The 19586-nt window shown below is 40.8% G+C and overlaps 1 protein-coding gene and 1 long non-coding RNA gene across 2 annotated transcripts in view; both read left to right on the forward strand.

Moving 5' to 3' along the window:
* xrcc1 (X-ray repair complementing defective repair in Chinese hamster cells 1) overlaps window positions 1-3372 on the forward strand; it is a 50947-nt gene extending 47575 nt beyond the window's left edge. Inside the window, exons 14-17 of the mRNA XM_076279685.1 lie at window positions 107-249; window positions 618-708; window positions 1141-1216; window positions 2192-3372. Of these exons, the coding sequence (XP_076135800.1) occupies window positions 107-249; window positions 618-708; window positions 1141-1216; window positions 2192-2302 (421 nt within the window). The 3' untranslated portion in view covers window positions 2303-3372. The remainder of the gene's footprint in view (window positions 1-106; window positions 250-617; window positions 709-1140; window positions 1217-2191) is intronic.
* A 10568-nt stretch (window positions 3373-13940) lies between these two features.
* LOC143118245 (uncharacterized) lies at window positions 13941-19586 on the forward strand. Its single transcript, XR_012986069.1, has 3 exons — window positions 13941-13986; window positions 14128-14190; window positions 19499-19586. It is a non-coding gene; the product is annotated as an uncharacterized LOC143118245 (long non-coding RNA).

Genomic DNA, 19586 nt, shown 5'->3' on the forward strand with positions numbered 1-19586 from the left:
GAATTTGAGGCATTACTCTGTAAAGTGCTTTGAGTGCTTGGAAGAGAAGAAAAGTAGTATGTATGTGTATATATCTATCTAATGTTGTGTCTCGGGTGGTGTTCAGGGTGGAAACGGAGAGCCATCACAAGAAAAAAAGGAGGGATGAGAAGCGTCAGGGTGGAGGACAGGAGGACCCTTATGGAGGATCAACAGATGAGAATACAGATGCAGAGGAGGAAGTGGACAAGCCCATCCCTCACCTCCCAGGTGTGCTCTTCAAACACAATCAATAGAATGGTGTGAGCCTGCATGTGTGTGCAGTCGTTATGTGTGTGTGTGTGTGTGTGTGTTTGTGTGTGTGTGCAGTCGTTATGTGTGTGTGTGTGTGTGTTTGTGTGTGTGTGCAGTCGTTATGTGTGTGTGTGTGTGTGTGTGTGCAGTCGTTGTGTGTGTGTGTGTTTGTGTGTCTGTCTGTCTTTTGTTTTTTTTCTGAAAATTGAAAACAGATGTAGCCTGTTCAAACCAAAACATTTGCGTGTTCATCATTTAGCCCAAGCCTGCCTGTGTTGCCCATGGTGTGTCCTTGGGTGTGCGGTCAGTAAACGCCTGTCTTTCTGACTTCTGTTGTCCTTCAGATTACCTGAAGGGGAGGCACCTCTACCTTTACGGCCAGTTCCCCCAGAACGAGAGACGCCTGCTCCAGCGCTACATCATCGCCTTCAACGGGTGAGTGTGTGACGGAGACCCTCCTGCCCCCACTGAAGCTCTTAGCCAACAGCACTGACCCTCCTGCCCCCACTGAAGCTCTTAGCCAACAGCACTGACCCTCCTGCCCCCACTGAAGCTCTTAGCCAACAGCACTGACGGCTCTGCAGCCACACGCCTGATTATTAACCAGTAGCTACAACACATGGCATCCTATGGGGGATACAGCACATGGCATCCTATGGGGGATACAACACATGGCATCCTATGGGGGATACAACACATGGCATCCTATGGGGGATACAGCACATGGCATCCTATGGGGGAGAGAAATGGAACAATGATCACTAAAAGTCTCTTGTCTATTCTTCTTTTTTGTTCTCTCTCCCTCTCTCTCCCTCTCTCTCTCCCTCTCTCCCCCCCTCTCTCCCCCTCTCTTTCTCTCTCGTGTAGAACTCTTGAGGACTACATGAGTGACAAGGTGCAGTTCGTCATCACCAGTGAGGGTTGGCATGACTCTTTTGAGGACGTAAGTTTGCGCGAGGACACCTGGTGCATAACTGAAGCGTTACATTTCGCAGGCTACTCTGCTTTCACATCAGACCCCAGAAAGGTCTGGCCAATCAGCGACGACAGGGGATGATGCTGTAGTTTCCAGATCCAAAGTGGTAAATGTTCAAACATCAAAAATTGCAGTCTGAAGAATGTGTCTTCATTTCCAGCAAATGTAGATCTACATACAGTGTTTCCTGACTACAAACTGACAGTATTGTCGGCAAAGTTTACACTATGTAAGAAGTATCGTTAGGAATACCTAATCAATGTGTTTGGTTTCCAAGGGGTGTAACCAGCGGAACTAAACTTAAAGGATCACACCAACTTTTTTTAGAAATTAGCTTATTTGCTAATTTCGGATGTTTTTTGTTGCGTCCTACAGGATTCACATATTTTGTTGCTCTGATTGGTTAGGTCTATCCAATTGCGTGCAGAGGCATTTTTTCCCCTGTATCAGTTAAAACACCCCATAATCAAATCCATATGCACCAGACTCATATTCTGAATAGAATCCTGGCTATGCCAAGCTAGCTCACCCAGGCTACATGTTGTTGCACCAATACCAGACTCGTATTCTGAATAGAGTCCTGGCTATGCCAAGCTAGCTCACTCAGGTTACATGTTGTCCTTTTTCAGAACCTCATTAGTGCAGCTTAGTGTTTGTGTAACCTGCTAGCCCCAGCAGTTAGTACTGTTAGTTTGTAATTCTCATCTCTCTCTCTGTCTCTTTTCTCTCTCTCTTTCTGTTTCTCTCTCTCTTTCTGTTTCTCTCTCTCTGTCTCTTTTCTCTCTCTCTTTCTGTTTCTCTCTCTCTTTCTGTTTCTCTCTCTCTTTCTGTATCTCTCTCTCTGTCTCTTTTCTCTCTCTCTTTCTGTTTCTCTCTCTCTGTCTCTTTTCTCTCTTTCTTTCTTTATTTCTCTCTCTCTTTCTGTTTCTCTCTCTCTCTCAGGCACTGATGGAAAATGGCAACTTGAGTTTTGTAAAGCCTAAATGGATCTTTGCCATTAACGAGCGACAAAAGCTGCTCCCTCATCAGCCGTACGCAGTGGTGCCAGTCTAAACAACTGACTGCACCAAACGACCGACCGACCGACCGACAGACAGACACAGACCCCCACAATCCCCCAATCCTGTGCATTGGAGCTTTGAGTCTCTTCTCTCCACCAGCCCTCTGACCCAGGGTCAGTTAGCCCGGTCCAACCACAGCAGACCTCATCTCAGACCATCTGCATGGAAATGAATCTCAGTTCCATCGTGCCCACCCAAAGGTGACTGTAGCCGTTAGCATTTAACTCAACAGTTAGCAGTCAGCCTGCCTACCTATGCCTTGCTCAGGGTCTATGCAAAGAACAAGAATCCACTATTTCCTCAGTACGTCAGATTTGGTTTAAACATTACAAAGTGCCAGTGACGTTGAAGAGAGATGGAAATGCAAGAAGATGTTTTGCCCCTCCAGAATGCTACCTGTTTTTGGAAGTCTAGTGGAACTAGTGAGAATCTCAGGTTTATGAGCTCCTCTTCTTCAATCCAGCCCTGGGGGAAAAAACAACCTCTGATTCTTGAAACAAGGAGCAGGGAGAACTGTCAACTTCCTGCATCTTGTGTGGAACATTTGTTTTATGTTCATAACACCGTGATATAGACATCTAGTTACCGTTAAAATACTAGATAGTGTTATTGTAGATCAGACTGGTTAGAAAGACCTTTGAAGAATGCTCAGATGAATTTGCGTCATGTGAGCGGTTGCATTTTTTTGTTCGGTTTACAGATTATTCTTTTGAATGTTTATGCGGTCACAATAAAGCAACTAAATTTGAAGTGCAGACTATTAGCATATTGTAATTCAGTCAGAAGTCAAACAAAGCACCTGCACGCCATCTCCATCGCATTGCGACTGCGCTGCCATCATTCTATCATTTTTAACTGAATGAATTTAATACTTTTGGCTTATTTAATGGCAATAAAGGATGGATTCAGGCTAGTGTAAATCATTTGTTACTTTTCTGTCTGTTTAGTGTGAAGATGTTTCTGTTTGTAGCTTTTGTGTGTGCCTTGTGTGCTTACTGTAGTTTGTGTATTTGAAATATTTTTGCCACTGGTTTTAATATTAAAAACTGTCTTTTAAATTGCTTTGTTAGAGGTGTTCTGAGATTATGTGTTCTCATGTTTAAATGTGTCTTCCCCTCTGCACAACGCATGTTGATTCTCCTCACTCAAGCAGGACTATAGCAATAAAGAGTGGAAGCAGAGAGAGCTGGTAAAACTAGACTCATTCAGTTTGGGAGGAGATTCTAGGTGGGCGTGTTCAGGCTGGAAGAGAGAGGTCCCTGCTGAAAAAACCAGCCTGACAAGCTAAAGGTGGTTTGCTGGTTGACCAGCTTGTTGACCAGCTTGTTTGACCACCCTGTGATGGTTGACCAGCTAGACCAGCAAATCTGTTGCGAAAACATACCTTCAGCTGGTTTACCCACCTAACGAAGGTAATTCAGCTGGTTTAGCTTGTCGTACCACCTCAAGCTGGTCATTTTAGCTGGTGTTGCTGGTCTACACTGCTGGTTTAACTGGCCGTGCCAGCTTATGTTGGTCAAACCAGCATGACCATCTTCCACCAACAATGTCAAGCTTGGTAGGCTGGTCACCAGCATGACCATCTTGCACCAGCTGTATCTCACACGACAGGCTGGTCACACCAGCATGACCAGCTTCCTCAGATGGTCACGCCAGCATATCCAGCTGGTGGCCCAACCAGCTACACCAGCAAAGACCAGCAAGAGCTGGAAGAAAACCAGCAATGACCAGCTAAAACTAGCTACCAGCATAAGCTGTTTTTTTCAGCAGGGGGTAGTGAATGCAGAATGGATTTATTGGTGATTCATTACCCTGTGAAATTATTTTTCTTAACCTTCTTTGACTGTGTAGCCACTCTTTAAAATCTTGTTGTGAACCCGTATGCATTGATGTTGCTTTTTAGCAATCTACCCCCCCCCCCCCCCAAAAAAAAAAAAAAAAATCATCAGTGGGCTAAAAAAAATGCATGCTTATTTTGAGCAACAAAACTAGATATAAACTAATAACTATTTAAACTAGTTCACTAGATATTAACTAATAGCTGGATGGTTTTCTTTCAACCGAGGGTAATAGTTTATGCATATGAACACACATGGAAGGCACGGCGTGGTGAACTCTCCGGCGTGGTCAACTCTGTTTGATCTTTCTCAGCATCAATTCTTGAGCATCATTATGACCGCAGCTAGCGTAGCGGTCATGTAGGGATTGTCAAAGGTTTTTTTTTTTGACCTGTCATCAACTTCCTACATGTTTGGTCAACGATTCCCGGGACACCGAAACACGAGGGCACAGGAAGCCCCACTAGATTTTTACGGGAAAATGCTGTTTGGTCCTCTTGAGGTATGCCAAGTTTTGTGGAAATCTGTCCATAGGGGTCATACAATAAATGAATTTACAGTACGTATACATTTAGTGATGCATCGTGTAGATGGTGGTGTTGAGCGAAGGGTGGGTGATAGAGTTGATGTTAAAATGTACTTTCTGCTGAGATAAAAACACATTCACGCACATACCCCCACCCCACCCACATACACACACACAAATTCACAAGTGTGGTTTTATTTTTGCAGAGAGAATATGCAGGATTTAGTGGCCCAAAAAGTTGAAAACGGCAGATTTCACTGAATAACTAGAGATTGCAAAAAAAAAAAATTCCATACGCCTCTATGACAACTTTGTGGATAATTAATATTATTAAAGCCGACATCATTCATTTCAATACAATCAGTGAAAGACAAGTAGCTAACAAATGCTCACAATGTCTGGGTAATCCATCAAGGCTGTTGTGTGTGTGTGTGTGGGTAATCCATCAAGGCTGTTGGAAATCCATTCCAGCTGACTAAAGTTGGTTGAGAGACTGAACAAAAGGTCTGTACCTTGAAGAATTTAAAATATTGAAAATGTAGCTTTATTTACACTTTTTGTTTGCTTATAAAGTTGATCCATGTGGGCTATTTCATAGCTAATAATAACCACCTACTCAGATAAATAAAGATCAATAAAAAAAAAAACATAAATGGGAGAGTTGGTGTGTCCAAACTTTGTGTGATACTAGTGTATAGCACTGAGCCATGGACAAGCTCTCACACACACACTTAACCTGGAACCTACACATTCACACAGTTATAACCTAAAACAGTGGTTTTCAAAGTGGGGGCCAGGGGGGCCTCAGCAAGTTGAAAGGAAAAATAAAAGAAACCAATAAATACATTTGAAAAATGTAAAATGTACTATATTACTATGAGGGTTGTTAGGCTATACAATGCCATTATAATAATTTGTCGCATATCTGAACATTATATTTTCCATGATAATGACTGGGAATAATAGTAGAGTGATAGCTCTCATATAGCAGAAAGCCCCAAATGCAATTTTTACACACTGTATGCTCCATCGCGAAGTGCTTGTGGCTAAAGTAATTATTAGGATTAGCTTAATGTATTTTTACATTTGCCATATTGTCGATGGGTTTAATAAAGGGGGTCCTTGGCCAGAACCTAGTGGTATTTGGGGGGCCTTGTTGTGGAAAAGTTTGGGAACCCCTGACCTAAAACACACACATGCAGGCACACACACATTCACACAGTTAAAACCTGGAACACATCCCATAACCATAACACATAAACACACACATGCACGCACGCACACACTCACACATAAACACACACACACACGTGCGCACACACACACACACATTACCCCCCACACACAGAGAGAGAGAGAGAGAAGCACACACACACACACATTACCCCCCACACACAGAGAGAGAGAGAGAAGCACACACACACAACATTACCCCCCACACAGAGAGAGAGAGAGAAGCACACATACACAATAGCAAACACGCGCTATACACACACTTACATACACAATAACAAACACGCGCTATACACACACTTACATACACAATAGCAAACACGCGCTATACACACACTTACATACACAATAACAAACACGCGCTATACACACACTTACATACACAATAGCAAACACGCGCTATACACACACTTACATACACAATAACAAACACGCGCTATACACACACTTACATACACAATAACAAACACGCGCTATACACACACTTACATACACAATAACAAACACGCGCTATACACACACTTACATACACAATAACAAACACGCGCTATACACACACTTACATACACAAAAGTAGGAGATGGAGACAAATTGACAAGGCGTGATTTATTTTTGCGGAGAGAATGTGCAGGACTGGGCGGCGGACGGTCATATTTTGTACCGCTCTGCGGTAGCCTACATCTAGATAGATAGATAGATAGATAGAAATATAGATAGATACTTGATTGATCCCCAGGGGAAATTCAAGTTCATTATCTAATTGATAATGTCATGAAACCACGAGCGCAACCATGTTAGTTTGATTTTTCGACCGCCCAGTTATTTAACCGCATTTAATCGCAAAGGGGAGGAAGGTGGGCAGGTCAGATCTCCCCGGGAAACGGAGCGCGTCTGAAGGGATGAACAAATTACAGGGGATGGAAGCAGACCAGAGAAAAGAGATGACTCGCGGTGCTCAGAAAGCGTTTTGTCTGGAGAGGGGGGAGTTATGTTCCTGAACGTTGAGACTCATTGCGCCAGGGTTTGAATCTGGAGTTCGCCTGTGGCAGTAGGTAGGCTACCTTTTTGCCTTTTCATTTGTCTTAATGGCAGTTTAGCTAATATATGTTATTTTGTGGTTTGTGACGTGTAGGTTGTTTTAATGTAAATATATATGTGCTGATATATTATATTGCTCCTAGTTGCGTACACATGTACAGTACAGTAGTATAGGAAAATTCTTGGATAGCGCCGTAAGACATCTGCTGTGTTTAAGTCTAGTGGCCTTGAGCATAACAGCATGGCAGAATTTTGTTTACAAGTGAATTCAAAAGAGCTACCACTATTGTTAATATTTTGTGATTGTCAACAACTATCACTTCAGAAACACTGGTTTGTGAATTTGTTTGGCTTTTTTTATTGTATAATTGTGTGATTTAATATTTATATTTGTATAATGAAATGTGTTGGACCTAGATGTGAATTGCTAATAATTGTGTTGGATAATTTTAACATAACACCTTCTGACTGTCAAATAATATTCCTTGAGAAATGTGATGGTGAGGGGGTGGGAGGGGGGTGCTTCAACTAGTCATAGATGAAAACTCCTTATCCCCTTGGGTGAAACTCAGCTTTTTATATCAAAATAGATATAAATAGATTTGTGCAGATCCCTATCCAACTCTACCTCTGCTTAGGTCATAGAGATGGGGAGTCAGTTCGGGATGAGCACTGGCCAAACTCCAACTGTGGTCCCTGTGGGCCTGTGGGTGGCCAGTGCTGCCGCTGCACTGCAGCTCCCTATTCAGACCGTTTGACCCGTATGTATATATGTATATATATATATATATATATATATGTGTATATATGTAGCCTGTATGCTACCCCTGTATATATATATATATATATATATATATATATATGTATGTGTATATATATGTAGCCTATATATATATATATATATATATATATATATATATATATATATATATATATATATATATATTTAAATATATATATATATATATGTATGTATATATGTAGCTTGTATGCTACCCTAGTATTAGTGTTATGGTGGAGGGATGAAACTGAGTGAAATTGGTGTGAAGATAGATAGATAGATAGATAGATAGATACTTGATCCCCAAGGGGAAATTCAAGGTCACAGTAGCATACAGACAACACACACACACACACATTCACTAACAGCAGAAAGTAATTAAAAGTATATAATATAAAAATACAACTAAGCAATAAGGACAGTAGAAGATAGACGTATACTAAATACTAAATATACTAAAATACAAATTATACTAAATAACACAATTCTAAAAAAAAAAACAGTATCCACATAGTGGGTGATTAATCAAACAAGATGCGCTTGCAATGACTGAGGCAGGGACTGAGCCTGTGATTCTCTGTGCATAAGGTATGTAAGGTAAGGTGCTCTGTGTGAATGAGTGTCATGGTGATGGTGCAAATGAGTAAGTCAAACAGTGCAACAGTGAAGATGAGGAATTCTAAGAACAACATGAGGTGGAGAGGACAGAGTAGCCTAATGATAGTGAGGTTGACAGAGCCATAACCCCATAAATAACACATCTCCCTGATCTTCAAGAAGACCACAGGTAGATGCGCTAGAGAAAGCCAAACATTCTGAAAGGCTGCACAAGGCTGCAACTGTATTAGCATTAACTGCATAATATCCAACTGTATTAGCATTAACTGCATAATATCCAACTGTATTAGCATTAACTGCATAATATTCAAAGGTACCTCCGTTTGAGCAGACCAATAGTAATTGATGTGCTGCACAATTTAAACTCATGCACTTAGTTTAGATTGCTCTTCAGATTTCTTGAATCTTTCTTGAGCAGAGCTTTCACAGGCAGCTCTGAAAAGTACAGTCATCGCATGAAGCAAAAATCACCAGAAGCTTGTTGAACAAATCTGTGGTTTTTTATTATAGTGGATGGAATCCACTATCTTGAAATCTCCTGGCTTCTTCTTCTTATTGCATTGCATGTAAATGCAATGGACTATTATCACTGTTCTTCTTATTATCGTCTTTTATTATTCTTCTTCCGACCAAATTTGACGTTTAATAACACTAAAACCACTGAACCGTTTGACGTCATTCAAACACTCCTACAAATGTCTTGTAACGGACAATTGTACAATGTATTTTTTACATTTGTGAACTTTATACTTTTTGAGATATTTACAATAAAAGAGCAATAAATTCCCATTGAGTTAACATTGACCGCCTTGGCGGCAACTTTTGGCATTATGACGTGACCGGCACCTGAAAGCAATCAACAGCTGGTCCGCTGTAATCAATCTTTCTACCACTGGAGCTGTGAATCTTCTGAATGTTTTGGCCTGCCGTGATACTTTACTTGCTCGTAAAACTCTCCTCCAGAGGCACATTTCTATAACTACAGACAAGGTAAGTGGTCCGATTTTTGGTTTGACTCATTTATGTCGTCAAACATTATGTTATGTAGCATAGGCTATGTATGAAATGATAGGTCACAAGTAGCCAAACTCGGTAACGTTAGTTCTAACGTTAGGGGAATAGTTAACGTTAGCACTTATCCTATCCGTTGATATTTATTATGTAAGGAAAGTTATGAAACCCACCTAATCCACGTTAATAAGTCGTCACTTTAAATTGACCGATTAAGCTGTAGGTTTCGATAACGTTAGCTAACGACATTCAAACCTAACGTCGCTGCCAGCTAAGCACTGACGTTAACGTTACATTTGCTCACTAACCAGTAACATTTTAATAACATTATACTATCTGGCTCTTGATAACCTGTGGAAAGGGACCTAATGAAAACCTTACTGTTTGGAAACGGACCATATGACCAAAGTATTGTTAAAACACACTACAGAAGTTGAGGTATAACGTTTGTGCTGTCAACATAGCTGCAGAGTATGTTTACTTGGCCTAGGCTACTCATTTCGGCATTATTCTGGCCTATAAATTAAAGCTTCCCAGTTGTTGTAGGCTACATCCTAAAGTAGGCCTACATTGTAATCTGTAGAAAAAATGTGGACAGACCACGCTGTAAGATATAGTGTAGCCTAGTTGTTTATCAAGATGCTTAATATCAGAATGGTCCATCCTTAAGACTCAGTTTATGATAATCAACAGCAACAACACACCCTTTGCCTACAAAGTGTTCTAAGCTGTTTAGGCTACTTTAAACTGTTTGGCTATCAACTATCCTTAAACAGAAATTAATAAAACACAAAATGTTGCTTTGTTTGCAGTGAAATACTATAGGCTAGTATATTTAACTACCATTACAGATTTATGGTGCAACAACCTCACTTAAATATCTAAGTTGTATTGAACAATTGTACACATTCCATGTTTTTGGTATAACTCTAACTTGTTTGCTTTTGTCTTTTAGGGACCAGACCAGACCAGTGTGGTGATGACCGTGTATTACATTACGTGTGTGCCTGTCTGTGTGCACATCCTGCCAACCATACATCGCTGACATTAACACTAACATTAATTCCTAAAAACATATCTCAACATATCTGCACATACCTTTGAACTATAGACGTAGATCTGAGATCTACACTGAGACATTCTGAGTATTATATTGTTGCAGGAGGACTATGCCGAAAACTATGAAGCATGCATACATTTGAATCATACCTGTGCTGTGACATCTGTGAAACTTAGCTGTGCTGTTAGACCTCTGTTTTTAGACCTGAGCTGTGCTGTGTGGAAATTAAGATTCTAACCTAAGTTCTGTCTAAAACTGAAGGGCTGAATCTTGTTCTTCAGTCTATATCACCATAAAAAGTGACCTATTTATTACAATTAACTGAGACCTCTAGCTCTTGCTGCCATTTCAGAATTACCACTGATAAATAGATCTGTCTTAGGATAATATGATTGGCATTATCAAATTCTGTATATATATATTCATTAGTGTATTCTGAGTATCATTCTGCTGTATTAAAACAAAGAATGTTGATCAATATTGAATTAACAATTTATTTTTACTGACTGTCATATACTCTAAGCTAACATCTAATCAAGTAAGTGTTTTTCAAGAATACTGGACACGTCTATGTAATCTGAATAATCATACTGTAAGTAATTTAATGTTATACACAGCAGCTTTTTTGAATTTACATGCAATGGTAATTCCCTGGAATTGCATTTTCTAGTTATTATAACCATTTTTTCTTTTTACCTTTTCAAAAATTAATGCGACTCTAACCGCTTAACGTACAGACCTGTTGAAATAACCGTTCTGAAGGTCTGGAGTGGGGCAAGAGAGTTATTATTTCAGATTCTTTTTAAAGTTTATACTTTTTGAGAAATAGGGGATTAAAAATGTTAAAAACCTCATTTTTCCCCCATAAACTACAAAGGCTGTGATGTCATAATGGCCTAAAGGCAGCTGCGCTTGTTCAACGTATCCTCATGAAACAGTTCGTAGGATATCGTACTAAAAGTATGACCAAAAAATCCGTACGATATCCACTAAAATCTGGCAGACGAGCGATCAATGCACATGCGCAATCTAGCAGTGTAGCACTCACTTCGTTGTTATCAGTGCGCCTGCGTTTAGACCTCGGTTTCACAGAGAGCTTCAGCCTCGTGAAAGGTAGGTGCGGTAAACCTGGGCATTGTAAAATCTGATTAGCATTAAAAGCAGGCAATAATATAAATGCAGATGAAAGCAGAGATCGTCTAAGTTGATAGGTCAATGTAGTTTGCCCAAGTAGTTAATGTTATACGTAGCCTAAGAAGACGGTATGAGTTAAAGAATTGTTGCTAATTTATGCTAATAATAACTTAGCTATAAGACATAACTGTGTTTTAAATAGATATCATCAATTTTGTGGAATTACAACACACCAAAAAAAAAAAAAGAAACAAAAACCAACGCCAACATCGTTTGTTTCTTCTTGTCCGTGTCTGTTTTACTGTCTGTTTAGTAGCTGTCGTGAATAATATGGAGTGCCATGCGCATGAATCCATTGGTAAGTAGAAGGCATAGTGATCAATGTGCGTGACGTGCGAATGCTGTAAATGGTAACGACGAAATACAATGTGCTAACGTTATTATAGCAACCTTGAATTTGAATTAAGTTGTTGGTGTTGAATACTTGAAGCATTGATTTGTATACGAGGGGAGATACTTGCTTTTGAATGCCTAGCTCCATTCATATTTTGCTTTATTCACAGAGAATAGGCATGAACAAGTGCTGAATAAAGCCCAGGAGCTCACAAAGGAGCTTGACATGCCAATGGTAATGTCACAGTAATCTACATTTTGTATGGTGATCAGGCATTATGATGCATACATTCTATCTATTGACAACAATATCTAAAATAAATGGTGCTGATGATTGTAGAATATTGTATTCAGTCTATGTGATCTATACAACTAATGTTAGTGAACTTGGTCTGCCCTTAAACTCAGTGATGGTGTAGTCTTCAGATTTGCATTTGTTTGCATTAGCCACCAGCCAAATGCTGAGGAAATATGGAACTTCCTTCTTCCAAAACAAAATATGAAAATATTAGAAAAAACACTAGCTCCACCTGTTTATGTAATGTCTTGGTTAAATCATCAAATACACATGTAGCCTCTTTATCTGAATTTACTGCCATTGATAGCAAAACTCTTGAAAAAACAGTAATTCGGCTCCGCTCATCTTGACACCTTGCCCACAAGCTTCTTTAAAAGTATAAGTATCTTTGATTGTGTGGCATTTTGAGCTTCTAAATATAGTGAATGGTTTTCTTATTTCAGCCATTTTCCCAGCCTCTCTTATTGTAAGACTGCAGTTATCAAACCCCTCGTAAAAAAAGAAACCTTGATCCCTCTGTGCCTAACAACTACGGGGCCATCTCAAACCTCCAATTTATAGCCAAAGTTATTGAGAAAGTTGTATTCAACCAAGTCAATAACTATTTAAATTCAAATGGCATCTATGATCAACTACAATCAGGCTTTCGCCAACACCACAGTACCAAAACTGCACTTGTAAAGGTATTAAACGATATCCGCCTGAATACAGACTCAGGTAAAAGGGAAGCTAATGGTAAGGGATCCATTCTTGGGCCACTCTTATTTAACGTGTACATGCTCCCCCTTGGTGAAATATTTCATATATCATAGCGATGCAGATGACACACAGGTCTACCTTGCATTGTCACCAAACAAATTGAGTCCTATTGACTCCTTATGTCTTTGCCTTAAATACCTGGATGCAGCAGAATTTTTTACAACTTAATCAGAGCAAAAGATTATTTTATTTGGTAACAAAGAGGATAGAACACAAATAGGTGCTTACTTAGAATCTAAAGCACTTCCAACTAGGACTCAAGTAAAAAACTTGGGAGACATCTTAGATGGGGACCTGACTATGAATGATCAAAAGCATTACTAAATAAGCATTCTGGCATCTTAGAAACATAGCTAAAATCAGAGATTTTGTTTCTAGACAGGATTTAGAAAAGCTTATTCATGCTTTCATATCCTGTAGGGTAAATTATTGTAATAGTCTGGGCCTCCCCAAGAAGTCCATTAGACATATTCAATTAATTCAAAACACTGCTGCTAGACTATTAACCAGGACTAAAAAGAGAGATCATTTTACACCCATTCTTAAATCTTTACATTGGCTCCCATTTAATTTCAGAATTGATTTCAAGGTTCCACTCCTAGTATATAAGTCACTGAATAGACTTGGCCCCAAATATTTTTCTGAATTGCTTCCAATATACACCTTATAGAGAGCTTAGATGTATTGGAACTTGTCAATTAATAGTCCCCAGCAACCAAGCAAGGAGAAATTGCATTTAGCTTTTATGCCACACAGCGCTGGAATCAGCTTCCAATGATTCACTTTTGAGTGGCTTGTAATTGATTCTCAGTGGTTTGTATCTATAATTTTTTTTTTAAGTTAACTTTTACACCTGCATTGAATTATATTGTGTTCCATAGCTAAAAAAAAGAAGACGCCGCAGTGTCACTGCTAAATGGAGGGAGAGGACACAAACTGGTGACATTGTGGCGAAAACAAGCAAGTCCCCCTCATCAGGCTCATCTGGTTAGTAGTTACTGAGAACTCCCTTGCACATTGCTTTCCCTCTCATGTTGATGTGCATGGGAATATACATTGCCGTCATAATGACACTGCACAGAAATTATGATTCCCCTCTTCACTTTGACTTTGACTTTGACTTTTCAGCTCCACGGGCCAGATCAGAAAACTTTCTGGATGTGATGCTGGATGGGCAGGAGGCAAGGAATTGTAAGTGTTAAATTAGTTTGACTGATTTGTCTATAATATACAGTATGTGTTTAAATAGACATTATGAATCACAATGAATGACTCATTCATACATGGGCAAATTTAATTGGATGCCTGGCTCAACCGGAATGAAAATTTCTCATACAACCAACTTCAGTCAAATTGAAAGGGCTGGTGTAATCCTTTTAGAATCAAATTGAACAGCCATGTAAACACAGCAAAGTTTTGCAGTTACATCACTGTTTTGATTATCTACCATAACATTACACAGCCTGATAAATTTAACCACTTCTATGACCGCTTTGACAGTGACAACAACGAGATGGCTGTCAAGGTTGTGGTATCTGCAGAGAACACCAGCCCCTCACAGTCTCCCCCACCGATGTGTGTACGGTACTGAGCCGGACTAATTCATGTAAGGCTGCTGGTCCTGATGGCATCCCCGGATGTGTCCTCAGGCCTTGTGCTGTGCAGCTAATGGACATATTTAACCTGTCACTAGCCAAGGCAGCTGTCCCCACATGCTGTTAAACCGCCATCATGGTGTTGGTGCCAAAACACTCCACTGCAACAAGCCTTAATGACTTCCGTCCAGTTGCACTCACCCCCATCATGAAATGCTTCAAGAGGCTGGTACTGGCCCACTTCAAGACCTGCTTACCACCCTCTCTGGTTCCAATTCGCCTACCATCAAAACAGGAGCAAAGAGGACGCTATTTCTACGGTACTTCACACTGCCCTGTTCCTCCTTGACAATAGCAACATCTTTGTGAGAATACTGTTCATTGAATTCAGTTCAGTATTCAACACCATCCCCTTCAAACTGATCACCAAACTCAGTGTACTGGGCATCAATACCTCCCTCTGTAACTGGATTCTGGAATGCCTGTTAGGTTAGATAACCACACCTCCACACATCAACCCTCACCCTGAACACTGGCGTACCACAGGGCTATGTACTGAACCTTCTCCTTTAGTCTTCACCTACGACTGCATATATGGCTCTAACACCATCAGGTTTGCAGGTGACACTACGGTGATTGGTCTCATCAGCAAAAACGATGAGACTGCCTACAGAGAGGGGGTCCAGCACCTTACATCCTGGTGCACTGACAACAACCAAGAAGACCAAAGAGCTCATTGGAAGTCAAAATCTAGCACACATACCACCCCGTCCTTATCAACAGGATTGAGATGGATCGTGTCACCAGCTTCAAGTTTCGGGGTGTCTACATCTCTGAGGACCTCTCATGGACTCTCTACACCTCTACCCTGATCGAGGAGGCTCACCAGCACCTATTCTTCCCGAGGAGACTTAAGAAACTGCATCTGTCTCCTCAGATCATGGTGAACTTCTACCGCTGCACCATCGAGAGCATCCTCATCAACTGTCACAGTAGTTGCGCTTTGGACAAAAGCGTCTGCTAAATACTATTACCATAACAGTATAGTATGGAAACTGCTTTGCCTTCGACTGGAAAGCGCTGCAGAGGGTGGTGAAAACTGGCCAACGCATCACTGGTTCCTCACTCCCATCCATCAAGGCCATCCAGGACAAGCTCTGATTGCCTCAGGCGCTCAGCATCATCAGACACTTTTCAGCCCACTCCCCTCTGGGATGCGTCTCCGCACCACAGCAGGTTCATTGAGCCGGCACCCCCCCCCCCCCCAAGCAGGTTCAGAGGACGCTTCCTCCCTGTGGTAGACACCCAACTGAACTCCAGCTCTGCACCCTGGTGACCACCAACCAACTATGCCCACCCCCCCCCACCCACACACTCATCCAAACACACAACATATGCTCCCATGCCACCCCACACACGCAAGTACTCGCCCTCCACCTAACTCCCATACACCCATACACACCTTTTCACCCACAGGTTTCAGGTCTTTCCGCACCAGCAGGTTCAGAGGACGCTTCCTCCCTGCGGCAGACACCCAACCGAACTCCAGCTCTGCACCCTGGTGACCACCAACCAACTATTCCCCCCACCCCCCCCAAACACACAACATATGCCGCCATGCCCCCCCCCTCCCCTCACACACACAAGTACCTTCCCTCCACCTAACTCCGATACAACCACACACACCTTTTCACCACCCTACCCCCATTCAAACACACAACATACCCCCCCCCCCCCCCCCCACAACAAGCACACAATAATACCCCCGCCCCCCCTCAAAAAAAAACATACACTCACATAGGTACACCCCCTCTACCACACACACACACACATACTCACGCCCACCCCCCACCTAAACCCCATACACACACACACACACACACAGCTTTTCATCATCTCCAACACCCCCACCCACCCAAACACACTACATACCCCCACAATACCCACACACCCCATCACCCCCCCCCCCACACACACACACACACACACACACATACACACTATATACCCTTTTTACACAACAATAAAGTACTTGAATGAAACAACTGGTTATCCATGTTCTGTCTGTTTTTAGAATATTACTGTTAACTCATTGAATGCCAAGCTGTTTTCGGGAACTTTGTCCTAGAGTGCCAGCAATCTAGACCATTGTTGATGATTTTTGTACAGCCACAGCATATTCTGTGTTATAGCTATGAACACATACAATAGCTCGATTAAAAGGTGAGACTTTAAGCTCTCGGTGGGTGCAAACCGTGTATTTCTACACGCCTCTGTTCCTGAGAAATCCCAAGCTAAACTGGCTAGTTTTCATCAAAATCGCTGTTTTTTTCTAAATGGAGATATAACGTCTTTCATGAAATATGAAGTGTTGCCTGTTACTTACTTGTGTAAACTTTCCAGGAAGTGATCAGCGAGACCTGGCGAGACTGCCACCTAGTGATAGAGCCACGAAAATGGCCTGGTTTTGACCTGACGTGCATGCGCCACTGATTCGACCCAAAGCGGCAACCTAGTTATGATAAAATGTCCAGATTGTGCGTTTTCATGAGTTTCACGATCGTCATATATTTCATTTCCATTCATCAAAGAGTTCCCAAAATCACATATAAGGTGTGTTAGAGTGTCTAGTTTCGTAATTTAAAAAAAAAGCTAAAAACGTAATATTACGTTTTTGGCACTCAACGCATGGCACTCAATGAGTTAATACACTGCATACAGTTAGGAACAACATGTTTCATACCCCCTGGCAAATATTAATTTAATATTGAAACATTAAATGAACATAGCAAAAGGTTGTAAGACAGTGTGGCAGAATGTAAGCATGTTTATTTGATGTCAAAGCACTCAAAATGATTCTTAGATAGATAGATGAATATTTTAATGATCCCTAGGGGAAATTCAAGAATCTTGGAGATTTATCTTACCTACCAAAATTATTCTTACCTACCAAGCTTCTCCATGTCTCCACAATGATTCTAGACCACACCTTTTTAGCAGCAGTCCAGGCTTTGAGGCAGGTATGATTATTTGCCATCACTTTTAGCCTTGTGCTCACTTTTATATGGATTAAAAATGTTAAAAGACATGAAAAGGCTTCTTTTTTTGGATTCCATGTTCCTACCACAGTATATCTAGTACTTTCCAGAATTATTGCCACCTTATGTTCTTCCTTAAAATACAGGGGTCATACGTATTGGCACCCCTATGTTAAAATCCCATAGAGGCAGGTAGAGTTTTATTTCATGGATCTAGGATACTATACATCCTGATAAAGTTCCCTTGGCCTTTGGAATTAAAATAGCCCCACATCATCACATACCCTTCACTATACCTAGAGATTGGCATGGTTTTATTTCAGTTAGCTGGTTTGATTTGCATTGAGCTCAATGAGCATAAAAATAAAACAATGCCAATCTCTAGCTATGGTGAAGGGTATGTGATGTGTGATGATATTTTAATTGACAGTCCATGTCATTTTCAAGTCATCAACCGTTAGAGTATAATTTGAATTTTATTGAACAAACCTCCCAATGATAACAGTATTTTTTCCCCCAATAATTAAAAACTCAAAATGCACTGTTCCAAATGATTATGCACAAGAGAGTTTCAAGGCATTTTATAGGTTGTAAAGAACTAAAAATGGTCATTTGTTGAATTTGCAGTATTAGGAGGTGATATAAATTCAATCAAAAGTTATTTCAATCAAAAACATAACAGGCCAAGTTACATGACCCTAAAGTGACCTACCAGCTCTCTTCCCATGATTCCGGCCCAAAACATGACTCCACCACCTCCTTGCTGATGTCTCAGCCTTGTTGGGACTTGGTGGCCATTCACCAACCATCCATTACTCCATCCATCTTCATGTATTCCTGAGCCCACTGCAACTGTTTCTGCTTGTGAGCATTGTTTAGGGGTGACCGAATAGTTGGTTTATGCACACTTGCAAACTTCTTGAAGATCGATCTTACACCTTGTGGTTCGCGGGACTCCAGAGGCAGTTTTCTTTCCCATATTTCTTGAAACCTGTGGCATGCTTAATAATGGGAACATTCTTCTTAAGTATTTTTCCTTTGATTGGCAAACTAATTATCACAGGTGTCTGAGGTTTACCTCAAAGATCCAAAAAACCCTGAGACACAATACCATCCATGAGTTTTAATTTTAAAAAACAAAAAAATAAACGTTTATGACACTTAAATCCAGGTTGTATACATAGTTGTATACATCCACAGTGTATATACCATACCAGTGCACTACTACACTATATGTCTTATACTGCACCACCTGTCTATGTATATCACATTGCACTTTTCTTTTTTTGCCGTACTTGAACTATGCACGATGATAATAAAGTTGTCCTGACACTATGCTCATCAGAACAAACCAAACCTGCTTGACTACCCTGTATGGAGACTTATTTCATGTTAATAATGGAGATCAACCCCCCTCATTAATTTCTTTGCGCAACAGCCCACATTCCACATTCTGTGAGACGAGTTGTTGTAAATGTTCCTTGACATAGGCTTTATTTACCTCTGATAGGCCTACATATCATGAGTTCCATTTTTGGTGCAAAGGATGAGGTTATGCAATCGCTATGTTATTTTCAAGGAGTTAGGCTACAGGAATTCCCTTCATTCGTTGTTTTAAATATTGTTGCTTCTAGCCTGCCCATATCTCCAGACAGGTTCAGGCTTTTTTTACCGGTGTTGTAAAAGATGTGAACAGATAAGACAAAATATGACCCGTTGTTTTCGTGTGGACATAATGTTGGCCTAAATGTAATTTTTAGGTTGGCACTTGGTGTTTCAAGTATTCAAATATTGACTTGAATATTTTGGCCTCCTTTGATGTCCTCCTTTGTTATGACCAAACCCCTTCCTCTTCCACACACACAGATGATGCCTGTCTAAGGGATCTGGAGAGGGTTCTACAATCCACTAGCGCCTCTGACTCTGATGTTAGTGCTGAGCTGCACACCAGCAC

This window comes from Alosa pseudoharengus, unplaced genomic scaffold (assembly GCF_046254945.1).
Source record: "Alosa pseudoharengus isolate Yale_2024_CS ecotype anadromous, Long Island Sound unplaced genomic scaffold, YU_APseudo_1.1 YU_APseudo_1.1_scf_12, whole genome shotgun sequence".
Lineage (NCBI taxonomy): Eukaryota > Metazoa > Chordata > Actinopteri > Clupeiformes > Clupeidae > Alosa > Alosa pseudoharengus.